The sequence below is a fragment of the Babylonia areolata genome, chromosome 13 (genome assembly GCF_041734735.1).
Source record: "Babylonia areolata isolate BAREFJ2019XMU chromosome 13, ASM4173473v1, whole genome shotgun sequence".
NCBI lineage: Eukaryota > Metazoa > Mollusca > Gastropoda > Neogastropoda > Buccinidae > Babylonia > Babylonia areolata.
In genome coordinates, this window is record NC_134888.1 from 3594310 (window position 1) to 3609109 (window position 14800).

Here is a 14800-nt window from a genome sequence, read left to right on the forward strand (position 1 = left end):
GAAAAAATCTGATATATTGTTTTTACGTTCTTGGAAGGGTCTGAAGACATCCATCACATGACTTATATGTCCGTATTGTGTTTAGAAACATCATGTCATTGATAATGTTGTCTGTTGCTTGTTTCCATGACACTTTTTGACTCACTTGTGTAAACAAAGTGAGTCTGTGTTTTAACCCGGTGTTCGGTTGTCTGTGTGTGTGTGTGTGTCCGTGGTAAACTTTAACATTGACATTTTCTCTGCAAATACTTTATCAGTTGACACCAAATTTGGCATAAAAATAGGGAAAAAATCAGTTCTTTCCAGTCATCTTGATTAAAACAATATTGCACCTCTGGGATGGGCACAACAAAAAAAAAAAAATGAAGCCAAATTATATGCAAACTGAGTTTACTGTTATATATATATATATATTTTTTTTTTAATTCTCTAAACTTGGCACTTTGATCTGATACTCTGACACAACAAGAGCAGTCATTTTTATCATTTTTTGTTCAAACAGGAACTTCTTTTGCTAAGCATGGAAGTTTTATTTATTTTGCATGTCTTTGGTGCAGACACACACACACATACACACACACACACAGACAACCGAACACTGGGTTAAAACATAGACTCTCTTTGTTTACACAAGTGAGTCAAAAAGGAATACTTAACAACAAAACGTTAGTACAGTACTGGTAAGGTATTTCGATAGTAATGGTGCAATCAACAACTTGGAGAAAAGTGTCACCATACCAGAAATAAGCGTGCAGAAGAATGTCGTCTGCGTAGCCATGTGTCGTATAGTGCGTGCACAGCCGGTTTTGACTAGATCACGCCCCTTAGAGAGGCCACTGTGGTGCCGTCTTTGGTGATCTCCTGTTCTGGTAACAGTTTACAGTTGGCCGGGTTTTCCCTTGGGAGTTTTCCTTCTCTTGGAAGAACTGCTTGCTGAGGCTAACGGACTCCATCTGCCCGGATTTTTCCTCAGGGTTGACTCCCGAAGCCTTTCCTATGAGTAGGTATGGCCGCAAGGCAGCGGAGGTTTGAAATCAGTTTTCCTTCTCTTAGATGAGCTGTCTTCCCAGACTGATGAGCCCCATCTACCCAAAGCACTGGTTTTCAGGCGCCAGGTGACCCGCCTTCGCCCCTTCTCCTATCAGTAGTAGCAGTTCCTCCGGGCTTATATCTAAGCCACACGAGCAGGCTAGGAGCTGGACTTAGTTGTCAGAGGCTGTTGGAGACGCGCGCCGTGAGGGGCATTTTATAGACAATGGGAGCTTATCCCCATTGCCACCCCTCGGCTATGACAACCTTGGGACCGTGCAGAAGAATGAAATACCATAACTTCCTTTACAGCATGCGCATACACACACACACATATTTGAAGCAGCTAGTTCTGCCCTGTTGACTGATTATACATGTACGTATTGACTGACGACAGTCACAGATGAAGCGGAACAGACAGGAGGTAGTGGTGAAGGAGGAGCCCAAGGAGGAGGAGGAGGATGAGGAGAACATCGAACAAGTGGAGTCACAGGCGGTCAAGACGGAAGCCTCTCAGCAAATCGTGGAATACAATGGTGAGGGCGGGCCTGTACAGTGAGGTTTGGTTTCCATGGCAGTGATTTTTGATTAATTCCAGGAGTGACAGATTTGTATTTGTATTTCTCTTTTTTATCACAACAGATTTCTCTGTGTGAAATTCGGGCTGGTCTCCCCAGGGATAGCGCATCGCTACACTACAGCATCACTCTTTTTTTTTGTATTTTTTCCTGCGTGCAGTTTTATTTCTTTTTCTTATCAAAGTGGATTTTTCTACAGAATTTTGCCATGAACAACCCTTGTGTTGCTGTGGGTTCTTTTACGTGTGCTAAGTGCATGCTGCACATGGGACCTCGGTTTATCGTCTCATCCGGATCACTAGCGTCAAGACCACCACTCAAGGTCTAGTAGTGGAGGAGGAGAAATTATCGGCGGTTGAGCCGTGATTCGAACCAGCGCATTCAGATTCTCTCACTTCCTAGGCGGACGCGTTACCTCTAGGCCATCGCTCCACAGATGAACGCCAGGTGTGGCCGTGCATGGGTGACTTGGAATGGGCAGATGTGGGAGTGATGTCAATGAAACGGTGCAGGTGATGGGGCAACACAGAACTGGAGGGGGGGTTCTTCATACAGGGTGTTTACAAGGTAATTTACAGTAATTTACACACATTGGGACAGAGGGGTGTTCTAGGGGTGCAGAGCATGAACTTTACATTTTCATTTTGTGTTTTTGTGAAACTTCATTATCTTCACGATGGAACCGGAGATTTGGCTTATTTGTGAAATGAGCTGTTTCACTGTTCTTTTTTAAAAACCCATTTTATTTTATTTTATTAATCTGCTTAATTTTTTGTCTGAGTTAGACAGGATCTTTCTATTCAAAGGAGTCTTAAAGAAATGATTGATAAAGCAGGTTTATTGTCTTTTAGTTTTTGATCACTTTTTCTACACACGCCAAAATAATGCATGACAGCACTGATTTTTTTTTATTCGCATGAACCATTGACAGCTGAAGAAAAGAAAGAAAATATATTGATTGCCTTGTAGTATTATTACATTGATCTGTTAACTCACTCAGTACGGCCAGTCCTCTCTTCTCCTCTACACAGACACCTCGGATGTCCAGTGGGTGTCTGAATGACCCAACCTTTAGCTTCCGTCGTCAGAATTGTGGTATTCTTTGTCAACATTCACGTCTTCAGTATAAGAGCCTTCCGCTTGTAATATTTTGATGGTGGTAATTGGGGAGAAACGCTGTTAACGTCGTCTCTTTCGCTGTTCGTATGGAGAGAGTTAATATATCTTTTTAAAATCCATTTCCAGCTGAAGAAAAAAGAGAAAATAAATTGATTGCCCTGTATTACATTGATTTGTTAATTTAAAATATATTTCTATCTATTTCTTCATTCATTTTTCTGTTAGCATTTCCTGTGACTGATGTTGAAAGCCCCGTCTTTTCCAGAAGAAGCCATGGACCTGACGGACATCAATTTTGACGATGACGACGACTTGTCGATGCAGCAGGAAACTGATGACAGCTCAGTGCAGAACAAGTCTGGCCTTGTCAGGTCAGCACGGTTTTCCTGTTTTCTTTTTCTTTTATTTCTTTTATTTATTTATTAAGACTTCTTGCTATAGCGCATATTCTAGAAGCTCTATGCGCTTTACAATAGCACTAAAAATAAAAATTAAAAAATTAAAAAAAACATTCACTCAAACATCCCCACACAAACATATGCATATAATTTGAAACATAGGTGAGAGAAAACAATTAAGGTCATGTTAGTTGATTAGCTCAAGAAATGCAACAGGTATTTAAAAAAATGATAACGACAACAACAACAAAAGTAGACAATTGAAATTGAAAGAACACAAGCACGTATACGCATGCATATATTCGTAGATACATACATACATACCTACATACAAACACACAAAACACACAATGTGCACACACACACATACATGCACACGGGTGCACGCACGCACCCATGCACCAATGAACACAAGCCACATACCCAAACACATTACTCGCGCACGCACTCAGTGACACACACATATACACGCACCCACAGGAACCATACACACACGATCTCCAGTTCATTACAGATGACCTTGTTTTTTTGTTTTTGTTTTTTTCTTTTTCGCTTGCATTGAAGGTTATATTTCTGATATTGAAACATCATCATTATATCATTATTTTGTACAGGTCATACATATCACTGAAGATGAAGTACACCATTAACACAGTAAGCTATTGCAGAGTACTACAGCGAGCATTAAGAATTTGCAAGGGTGTTTCTACTTTGCGACATGATAAATGAATAATTGAATAAATGTGGGTTTTGCTCTTGTTACTCGGCTGTCTCTCAGCACAGTATGTTGCACATTGTGTTTATCATTTGAAAAAAAGGAAACCACGTTAGTATGGCCATGTATAAAAATCCAGCGGCCTTGAAACAAAAAAAAATCCTTTTAGGAAATACTGAGCTTGGGAGACAGAGGGGAAGACAAAGAAATAACAAAAAAAAAAAAACCCAAAAAAACACACAAAAAAAAAAAGCCAACTCACAAACACACACTCATAAGCTCATGCACACACATGCGCACACACACACACACTTCTTTCTCACAGTTCGTTTCATGTAACACCTACCTGCCAACCTCTGTGAAAAGAAAAGAAGGTCTGTTCCATTCACATATGCATGGTGGTCTATTAAAGTGATAAGTCTGTTTCGTTCACATACGCATGGTGGTCTATTAAAGTGATAAGTCTGTTTCGTTCACATATGCATGGTGGTCTATTAAAGTGATAAGTCTGTTTCGTTCACATACGCATGGTGGTCTATTAAAGTGATAAGTCTGTTTCATTCACATATGCATGGTGGTCTATTAAAGTGATAAGTCTGTTTCGTTCACATATGCATGGTGGTCTATTAAAGTGATAAGTCTGTTTCGTTCACATATGCATGGTGGTCTATTAAAATGATAGTCTGTTTTGTTCACATACGCATGGTGGTCTATTAAAGTGATAAGTCTGTTTCGTTCACATATGCATGGTGGTCTATTAAAGTGATAAGTCTGTTTCGTTCACATATGCATGGTGGTCTATTAAAGTGGTAAGTCTGTTTCGTTCACATATGCATGGTGGTCTATTAACTCACTCAGTACGGCCAGTCCTCTGTTCTCCTCTACACAGACCCCTCGGATGTCCAGTGGGTGTCTGAATGACCCAACCTTTAGCTTCCGTCATCAGAATTGTGGTATTCTTTGTCAACATTCACGTCTTCAGTATAAGAGCCTTCCGCTTGCAATATTTTGATGATGGTAATTGGGGTGAAACGCTGTCAACGTCGTCTCTTTCGCCGTTCGTATGGAGAGAGTTAAAATGATAAGTAACTGGAAATAGAAAAATATACTGTGGAAAAAAATATTACTTTCGTTTTCTTTGAGTGTTACCTGTTTCTTTACCTTATGATTTCCACTTCTTTTTTTTCTTTTTTTAAGGTATACTCTGTTTTACTATTTTTTGTTTTTTGGTTGTTTTTTGGGTTTTTTTGCTGAAAGCTCTACTCTGTTTTGATGTGTGGGTTTGCAGTGAGGAACGACCAACAGGCTGGGAAAGTGTCAGATGTGAGGACGCCGCCCAGACAGAAATAGATATCCAGGTGGACTCGTCAGAGCTGCCGTTGGTCTCGGATGACGATGGGACCCAGGTCCTGCGATTCTACTGGCTGGACGCATTTGAAGACCCCTATAAACAGCCAGGTATCGTGAAGCAGTTTTGGAGAACTGAGCTTTTGCTTGCGTTGTTTTTGTGTAGAGATTGTTTCGTTCTTTTTTTTGACTCACTTGTGTAAACAAAGTGAGTCTATGTTTTAACCCGGTGTTCTGTTGTCTGTGTGTCCGTGGTAAACTTTAACATTGACATTTTCTCTGCAAATACTTTGTCAGTTGACACCAAATTTGGCATAAAAATAGGAAAAATTCAGTTCTTTCCAGTCATCTTGTTTAAAACAATATTGCACCTCTGGGATGGGCACAAAAAAATAAAAAAAAGAAGCCTAATTATATGCAAACTGCATTTACTGTTATATTTATATTTTTTGTATTCTCTAAACTTGGCACTTTGACCTCTTATTCTGACACAACAACAAGAGGAGTCATTATTATCATTTTTTGTTCAAACAGGAACTTCTTTTGCTAAGCATGGAATTTTTATTTATTTTGCAGACGTTTTGGTGCAGATAGTAAAAAAGGGAAATTACTCTGTAATTAATGCTAGGGGACTTAATTTGCTTTAAAATGATCTTTCTCATCTTAAACATTACATTTTGAAAGTATACTGAATACATAAAAAGCTTGGGTTTTTTTTTTTCGAAGTGTATCACAAGTGAGTCTTGAAGGCCTTGCTTCGCTTGTTTTTCTTTTTTTATCTTATTTTTTAAATCCCCTGGTGAAAAATTGACAAATGGTCAACGCCATGGGAACACCCCAGGTTGTTTTTGTTTTGTTTTTTCATTCATGGGCTGCAACTCCCACATTTACTCATATGTACCAGTGGGGTTTTAAGTGTATGACCATTTTTAACCCGACAAATAGGAAGCCATACTCCGTTTTAAGGGATTGCAGATGTTGAGTTTTCAGTGTGAATCAGAACATACTTGCTGGGTTTTTTTGTTTGTTTGTTTTTTAATTCTTTCTGGACAAATAGTTCTCTCCCTTGCTTTTCTCTACAGACGACCCATTTGTAAGGGTTAGGAAAAAAATCACAAAAAATACAAAACATAAAGTAACTGAATGAAACATACTGTACTTGACCCACTGACCCCTCTCCTCACGTCATGTGAACACCCACTCCCCTCCCTTTTCACTGCTCTCAGAAGCTGAGTCGCTTTCAGTACCTTTTTGCTGATTGATTTCTTCCCTGCAGATACTTTATTCAACGTCTTCATCATCCTTGTCGATGTTGAAACCTTCAGTATGAAGCATTTCAATCACTTCAGCAGCAGTAAAAGCCGCTGTCATGATATAGTTTGCTAAAAAAAAAATGTCCACTAGTATCGCCTGCAACGCCATTTTTGATATGTATGCAGATTAGCTTGTCGTGTGGGGTCCTGAACTTGCTGGCTCACTGTGGTGTGTGTTGTTACGGAATCTCATGAAGAAACTTTCCATTCAACCCTTGACACGTTCGCAATGTCAGGTGTAGTTGCGATTGTTATGCTACCCCATGAGGAAAGCGTAGAAAAAATTTTAATTGTCGAAACCGCTATAGCATTCTGTCGTCCGGAACGGAACGGTACCTTACGTCTGGAACGCTATATCGTCCGGAGTGAGTTGATTTAATAAAAATGTTTTTAAGGCAGAAGCAAGGAAGACAATTCTCTCTTCTCCCTGCTGATAAGTGAGAGCTGACAAAGACTTGTATGTTGTCAGTATTGTGGGAGAAAAAGGAAGTTTAACTACACATACTTTACCGTGACCTACTAGTGCAGAGTCTGGCAGGGAGTCTGATTCCTGTCCTGTGCAAACTACTACCCGCCTATGCGGAGAAAACGAAAGTAGCTATGGCCGATAACCTCCCGGAAGTAGGTTACCTGTATACATGTATGTTTTTCTCTGCATGCTGTGTGAAGAAATCTGTGGCCATGCTGATACGCTGAACATTTTGTCATACCCGCATGAAAAAGAAAAAAAGGATGAATGATCATTTGTGACTTGAACTGTGAAAGGGTTTCTTTCTTTCTTTTCTTTCTTTTGCGTTCGTGGGCTGCAACTCCCATGTTCACTCGTATATACGTGAGTGGGCTTTTATGTGTATGACCGTTTTTAACCCGCCATGTAGGCAGCCATACTCCGCTTTCAGGGGTGTGCATGCTGGGTATGTTCTTGTTTCCATAACCCACCGAACGCTGACATGGATTACAGGATCTTTATCGTGCATATTTGATCTTCTGCCTGTGTGTACACACGAAGGGGGTTCAGGCACTGGCAGGTCTGCACATATGTTGACCTGGGAGATCGTAAAAATCTCCACCCTTTACCCGCCAGGCGCCGTCACCGTGATTCGAACCCGGGACCCTCAGATTGACAGTCCAACGCTTTAACCATTCAGCTATTGCGCCCGTCTGTGAAAGGGTAATCCATGATCAGTTGTAATATTAGTCCGTGATTGCTGTGACTGTATATCTGATCGGCAGGGACTGTGTACCTGTTTGGAAAGGTGTGGATTGAGTCAGCCAAAGCACACGTCAGCTGCTGCGTCACGGTCAAGAACATTGAGCGCAAAATTTACATTCTGCCACGTCCCACTGTAAGTGAAAAAAAGTCCAGTGTTCCTTCGTTGTATGGAAAACATTGATATATCATGAGGTTTGTTTGATTCGTTGAGTTTGATCATTATTTTAGTACTTGCTGTTTTATCATATTGATATTCATTATCAAATAAGTCCATTGTGTGCAGCTAAAGTTTTGCAGGCTGGTTTGTTTTTTTTTTTTCATTTTATTATATTATTTTTTTTAATTATATAATCCTCAATTAGAACATTCAGCAATCTACTGCACGATTAATTTCAGACTTTCTGCAGTTAGGGTGAAAATGGCTTGTCCTTTAACAGATGTTTGACTGTTTGTGTCCCCTCATGATGAAAATGGGTGAAGTGCATTTGTTAGTCTCTCCAGCTGTTTCCAGGCTTGTTGGTTTTCATTGGCCAGTCAGTGCATGTTACAAAACACACAAGGAAAATAGTTTTCTGAGATAACTTGCTGTTTTACACTGAGATGACTTGGTGTTCGACACTGAGATTACTTGATGTTTTACACTGAGATGACTTGGTGTTCGACACTGAGATTACTTGATGTTTTTCACTGAGATGACTTGGTGCTTTACATCAAGATGGCTTGGTGTTTTACACTGAGATGGCTTGGTGTTTTACACTGAGACGGCTTGGTGTTTTACACTGAGACGGCTTGGTGTTTTACACCGAGATGACTTGGTGCTTTACACTGAGATGACTTGTTAGTGACTGTTTTGTACTGTGATGACTTGGTAGTGACTTTCATGTTGAGATGTGAGTGTTTTATGCTGAAATGACTCGTTTGTGTGTGTTTTACTCTGAGGTGACTTGGTAGTGTGTGTTTTACACTGAGATGGCTTGGTAGTGTGTGTTTTACACTGAGATGACTTGGTAATGTGTGTTTTACCCTGAGATGACTTGATAGTGTGTGTTTTACACTGGGTTGACTTGTTAATGTGTGTTTTAATCTGAGGTGACTTGGTAGTGTGTGTTTTACACTGAGATGACTTGGTAATGTGTGTTTTACACTGAGATGACTTGGTAATGTGTGTTTTACCCTGAGATGACTTGATAGTGTTTGTTTTACACTGGGTTGACTTGGTAATGTGTGTTTTACTCTGAGGTGACTTGGTAGTGTGTTTTTTACTCTTGAGATGGCTTGGTAGTGTGTGCTTTACTCTGAGATGACTTGGTAGTGTGTGTTTTACACTGAGATGACTTGATAGTGTGTGTTTTACACTGAGGTGACTTGGTAGTGTGTGTTTTACTCTGAGATGACTTGGTAGTGTGTGTTTTACACTGAGATGACTTGGTAGTGTGTGTTTTACACTGAGATGACTTGGTAATGTGTGTTTTACCCTGAGATGACTTGATAGTGTGTGTTTTACACTGGGTTGACTTGGTAATGTGTGTTTTACTCTGAGGTGACTTGGTAGTGTGTTTTTTACTCTTGAGATGGCTTGGTAGTGTGTGCTTTACTCTGAGATGACTTTGTAGTGTGTGTTTTACACTGAGGTGACTTGGTAGTGTGTGTTTTACTCTGAGGTGACTTGGTAGTGTGTGTTTTACACCGAGGTGACTTAGTAGTATACTTGGATGACTTGGTAAAAAATATCTGATACTGAGATGACTTGGTAGTAAGCGTGTCGTGCGTAGATAACTTGGCAGTCAGTGATGCGCGGTGGCAGTAGTTGTGGTGCGGTGGTGGTCGCAGAAGATGGATGTGAAGAACCAAGTGAGCACGGACGAACCAGTGACCATGATGGACGTCTATCAGGAGTTCAACACCACCGTCTCTGAAAAGCACAGGATCTCCAAGTTCAAGTCTAAGGTGGGTTTCTGGCGCTGCCTTTGGTTTGTACACATCAGGTTCCTGAGATCCACAGGCATGAGATGCTGAAGGTCCCAGGCTGCGGGTGTTCGTGTTGTAAGTGTGTATTCTGATAATTGAAGTCTTAGTCCCAGGCTGCAGGTGTTCGTGAGATCTTAGTCCCAGGCTGCAGGTGTTCGTGTTGTAAGTGTGTATTCTGATGATTGAAGTCTTAGTCCCAGGCTGCAGGCGTTTGTGTTGTAAGTGTGTATTCTAAGGATTAAAGTCTTAGTCCCAGGCTGCAGGCGTTTGTGTTGTAAGTGTGTATTCTGATGATTGAAGTCTTAGTCCCAGGCTGCAGGCGTTTGTGTTGTAAGTGTGTATTCTGATGATTGAAGTCTTAGTCCCAGGCTGCAGGTGTTCGTGTTGTAAGTGTGTATTCTAATGATTGAAGTCTTGACCTAACTACATTAGTGGACATGTTTTGGGACTTGAATATATTTGAGTGTGTGTGTGTGTGTGTTTGACTCACTTGTGTAAACAAAGTGAGTCTATGTTTTAACCCGGTGTTCGGTTGTCTGTGTGTTTGTGTGTCCGTGGTAAACTTTAACATTGACATTTTCTCTGCAAATACTTTGTCAGTTGACACCAGATTAGGCATAAAAATAGGAAAAATTCAGTTCTTTCCATGTCAGTTGACACCAGATTAGGCATAAAAATAGGAAAAATTCAGTTCTTTCCAGTCATCTTGTTTAAAACAATATTGCACCTCTGGGATGGGCACAAAAATTTTAAAAAAGAAGAAGCCAAATTTGGTGTCAACTGACAAAGTATTTGCAGAGAAAATGGCAATGTTAAAGTTTACCATGGACACACACACACACACACACACACACACACACACAACCGAACACCGGGTTTTGTTGTTTTTTTGTTTTTATCCCGGATTTTCTTTTGTTGACCACCGTTTTATTTCGTATATGAATTCATTATAACAATTCAGAATAGATGGAAAAGAAAAGGAGAAAAAAAAAGGAAAGAAAAAAATTCCGAATACAGTGAACATTAACAATAACAGATGTAAGTCATTATACTTATACATAGTCCATTACACAATCAACTCAGAACGAGACAGTAACCAAGACCAGTACCCAGAATTCCATAATTGTGTCATTGTAATCAGTAGCGATTATGGAATAAATCGCCTATACAAGAAAAAGCCTACAACTTTTCATTTACTGATTCAGGGGATGTGGGGGGGGGGAAAGAAAAAGAAAAAAAAAAGGACTCAAGACAGTAACATGGAAGGAAGTTGTACAAATTATACAATAACGTGTACGAAAGTTAAAATCAGTCATAAAGACAGTCAGGTGGTCAACCTGGTAGACAGGCAGGCAGACAGACACACACACAGAGTGTGTATTTTAATGAATGAAATCTTAACTACATTCATGGACGCATTTTAGTTCTCGGATATCATATTTGAGTGCATAATTTATATGTGAATGAAGTCTTGAACTTACTACATTTATGGATATGTTTTCTTCAGTTTAACGTCTATTTACTATAAGTGTTTTTAGATGGAAAGGAGTAAAGTAGTGTATAAAGGAAAGGGAATGCATGTGAATATTAGTGTTAAAAAAAGAAAAGAAAAAAAAGTTCATGTTATGTATCAGAGGAAAAGTATATTATAAGAAAAAGTCTAAAGAGGTTGTGGTGTGTATTGAATGAGTTGTCATGGGAAGGAGAATATGTATATGCATATCAACAAGTATTAACCTACAACAATGTAAATATGAATAACAGTATTAAATATAATACATCAAAGGAGGATACCAACTGGACTGGAGTTTAAAATTTCTGAAAACATTCTATGGATATGTTTCAGTACTTGGATGCATGATATTTTGTCACTAGCTACTTTAGGAGTCGGAGATGGGAGACCAAGAAATGTAAATTGGAAGGTTCAGGTTCAGCTTCAGATATGATTTTAGTTTCAGAGGCTTCGACCAGATGGTCCACCGTACAGTTTTTGACTCACTTGTGTAAACAAAGTGAGTCTATGTTTTAACCCGGTGTTCGGTTGTCTGTGTGTGTCTGTGTGTCCGTGGTAAACTTTAACGTTGCCATTTTCTCTGCAAATACTTTGTCAGTTGACACCAAATTAGGCATAAAAATAGGAAAAATTCAGTTCTTTCCAGTCATCTTGTTTAAAACAATATTGCACCTCTGGGAACGGCACAAAGCCTAATTATATGCAAACTGCATTTACTGTTATATTTATATTTTTTGTATTCTCTAAACTTGGCACTTTGATCTGATATTCTGATCCAACAACAAGAGCAGTCATTATTATCATTTTTTGTTCAAACAGGAACTTCTTTTGCTGAGCATGGAAGTTTATTTATTTTGCAAACGTTTTGGTGCAGATAGTAAAGAAGGGAAATTACTCTGTAATTAATGCTGGGGGACTTAATTTGCTTTAAACTGATCTTTCTCATCTTAAACATTACATTTTGAAATTATACTCAATACATAAAAAGCCTCGATTTTTTAATATTTTTTTTTAGTGTATCACAAGTGAGTCTTGAAGGCCTTGCCTCTCTTGTTATACTATGATTTGTTGAAACAGAAAAGAAAATAATTCCATAAACATATCTTCTTTTTCATTGCAGTATTAGCTGATTATAGTAAATAGCCTGTTTTGTATTGTCAGAAGGTCCATGGTCCTGTATCCTTGAAAGAACATTTTTGGTAATTGTTTTGAGTACCAAGAAATGGATATTGGCATTAGCTACAACAGCAATTGAATCTGTTGGTGTCATTTATTGACAAACACTAGTGATTTGCACAAACAGCATAAGAATAATGAATTTATTTTGTGTCATTTATTCGGAAACAGATATTATTTCTATGAACAGTGTAAAAGAAATAAATTATGTTGTATTATTTATTCAGAAACTCAAATTATATGTATGAACAATGTAAGATAGATGAATTTATTTTGTGTCGTTTATTCATGAACACAGATTATTTCTATGAACAATGTAAAACAAATTCTTTTGCGTTATTTATTCAGAAACACAAATTATTTGTATGAACAGTGTAAAATAAATCAACCATCCAGTCAAAGATTGTCATTTCTTCTTCTTCTTCCACAGAAAGGGACCAAGAAATATGCTTTCGAAAAAAGCGAGGTGCCCTCTGAATCTGACTACCTTGAGGTACACTATGCGGTAAGTAGTTTTTTTGTGTCATTGTGTGGTTCAGAGAAAGTCGCTGTTGTTCTGGGTGGAGGAGAATAACTTTTTAATCTCGGTAACAGAACCTGGTGGGTAAGCGGCAGAGATTTTTCCGATCTCCCAGGTCAACATATGTGCAGACCTGCTAGTGCCTGAACCCCTTTTGTGTATATAAGCACGCACAAGATCAAATACGCACGTTGAAGATACTGTAATCCATGTCAGCGTTCAGTGGGTTATGGAAACAAGAACATACCCAGCATGCACACCCCCAAAAGCGGAGTATGGCTGCCTTCATGGTGGGGTAAAAACGGTCATGCACGTAGAAGCCCACTCGTGTACATACAAGTGAACATGGGAGTTGCAGCCCATGAATGAAGAAGGAAAATAAGTATTACTTTTTGACATTGGAGATTGCTGTGTGAAGTTTCGGCTGATGTTCCAGGGGAGAGCTTGTCAATGCAGTTTTTTTCCCCCCACCCTTTTGTGTTCTGTCTGTTATTTTACTGTCAAAGTGGATTCTTCCTTTCGTGGAAATTATAGCAGTGTACGACGGGCGCAATAGCCGAGTGGTTAAAGCGTTGGACTGTCAATCTGAGGGTCCCGGGTTCGAATCACGGTGACAGCGCCTGGTGGGTAAAGGGTGGAGATTTTTACGATCTCCCAGGTCAACATATGTGCAGACCTGCCAGTGCCTGAACCCCCTTCATGTGTATATGCAAGCATAAGATCAAATACGCACGTTAAAGATCCTGTAATCCATGTCCGCGTTCGGCGGGTTATGGAAACAAGGACATACCCAGCATGCACACCCCCGAAAGCGGAGTATGGCTGCCTACATGGCGGGGTAAAAACGGTCATACACGTAAAAAGCCCACTCGCGTATATACGAGTGAACGTGGGAGTTGAAGCCCACGAACGCAGAAGAAGAAGAAGAGGTTCATGTCAGAACAACACAATGGACTTGTTCACTTCAGACTGGGTCAGGGGGCAAAGGTTAGTCATTGTTCTAGTGGCAGGAAACTGGCTGCAGCTGTCAAGCTTTTTATATATGATTGTCAGTCGTGTCCGACTATGACCATCAGAACAGCAGAGGAGGTAACTGCTGTTCCGACTATTTGGGCTAGAATTTGATTATAGTGGAGAGTGTCTTGCCCAAGTTACATCCCCACTCTCTCTGCCAAGAGGGTTTTAGGACAGTTGGTGTTGGGGTGGTTCCCAAAGGCCAACTAGCCCACAAGGCTGCAGCACTAAGAGCCAGTGCAATTTTGCCTCCTAGTTTGAGAGTCATAGTCCTTCACAAAAGACTAAGCTGTAAATGATTTCCCATTGACTGGAGAAACCATTGATCAGAGAGCTCTCACTTTGCTGTTGGCCCAAATGTAAACTTATGTCAATCTGTGATATAAGGTGAGTGTTGGGCAAATGGTCTTATCGCCATGACCTGTCGATGTTGACTAATGTCGCCAATGGCCGTCTTCTTCTTCTTCTTTTTCGTTCGTGGGCTGCAACTCCCACCTTCATTTGTATCATGTACACTAGTGGGCTTTTACGTGTATGCCCGTTTTTTACCCCGCCATGTAGGCAGCCATACTCCGTTTTTGGGGGGGTGCATACTGGGTATATCCTTGTTTCCATAACCCACCGAACGCTGACACGGATTACAGGATCTTTAACATGCGTATTTGATCTTCTGCTTGCATATACACACGAAAGGGGTTCAGGAACTAGCAGGTCTGCTGACCTGGGAGATTGGAAAAATCTCCACCCTTTACCCACCAGGCACCGTTACTGTGATTCGAACCCGGGACCCCCAGATTGAAAGTCCAACACTTTAACCATTCGGCTATTGCGCCTGTCAAGCCTATGGCAGTGAAAGAGTTAAGGGAAAAAAACCAAAAAAAAGCATTCATAAACAAT

General features: G+C 40.0%; 1 protein-coding gene across 1 annotated transcript in view; it reads left to right on the forward strand.

Annotated features, from left to right (window-relative positions):
- The window catches only part of LOC143288994 (DNA polymerase alpha catalytic subunit-like), an 81527-nt gene that overhangs the window by 17049 nt on the left and 49678 nt on the right, over window positions 1-14800 (forward strand). Inside the window, exons 8-13 of the mRNA XM_076597735.1 lie at window positions 1427-1565; window positions 2992-3097; window positions 5128-5297; window positions 7733-7845; window positions 9543-9659; window positions 12800-12874. Coding sequence (XP_076453850.1) covers window positions 1427-1565; window positions 2992-3097; window positions 5128-5297; window positions 7733-7845; window positions 9543-9659; window positions 12800-12874 — 720 coding nt within the window. The remainder of the gene's footprint in view (window positions 1-1426; window positions 1566-2991; window positions 3098-5127; window positions 5298-7732; window positions 7846-9542; window positions 9660-12799; window positions 12875-14800) is intronic.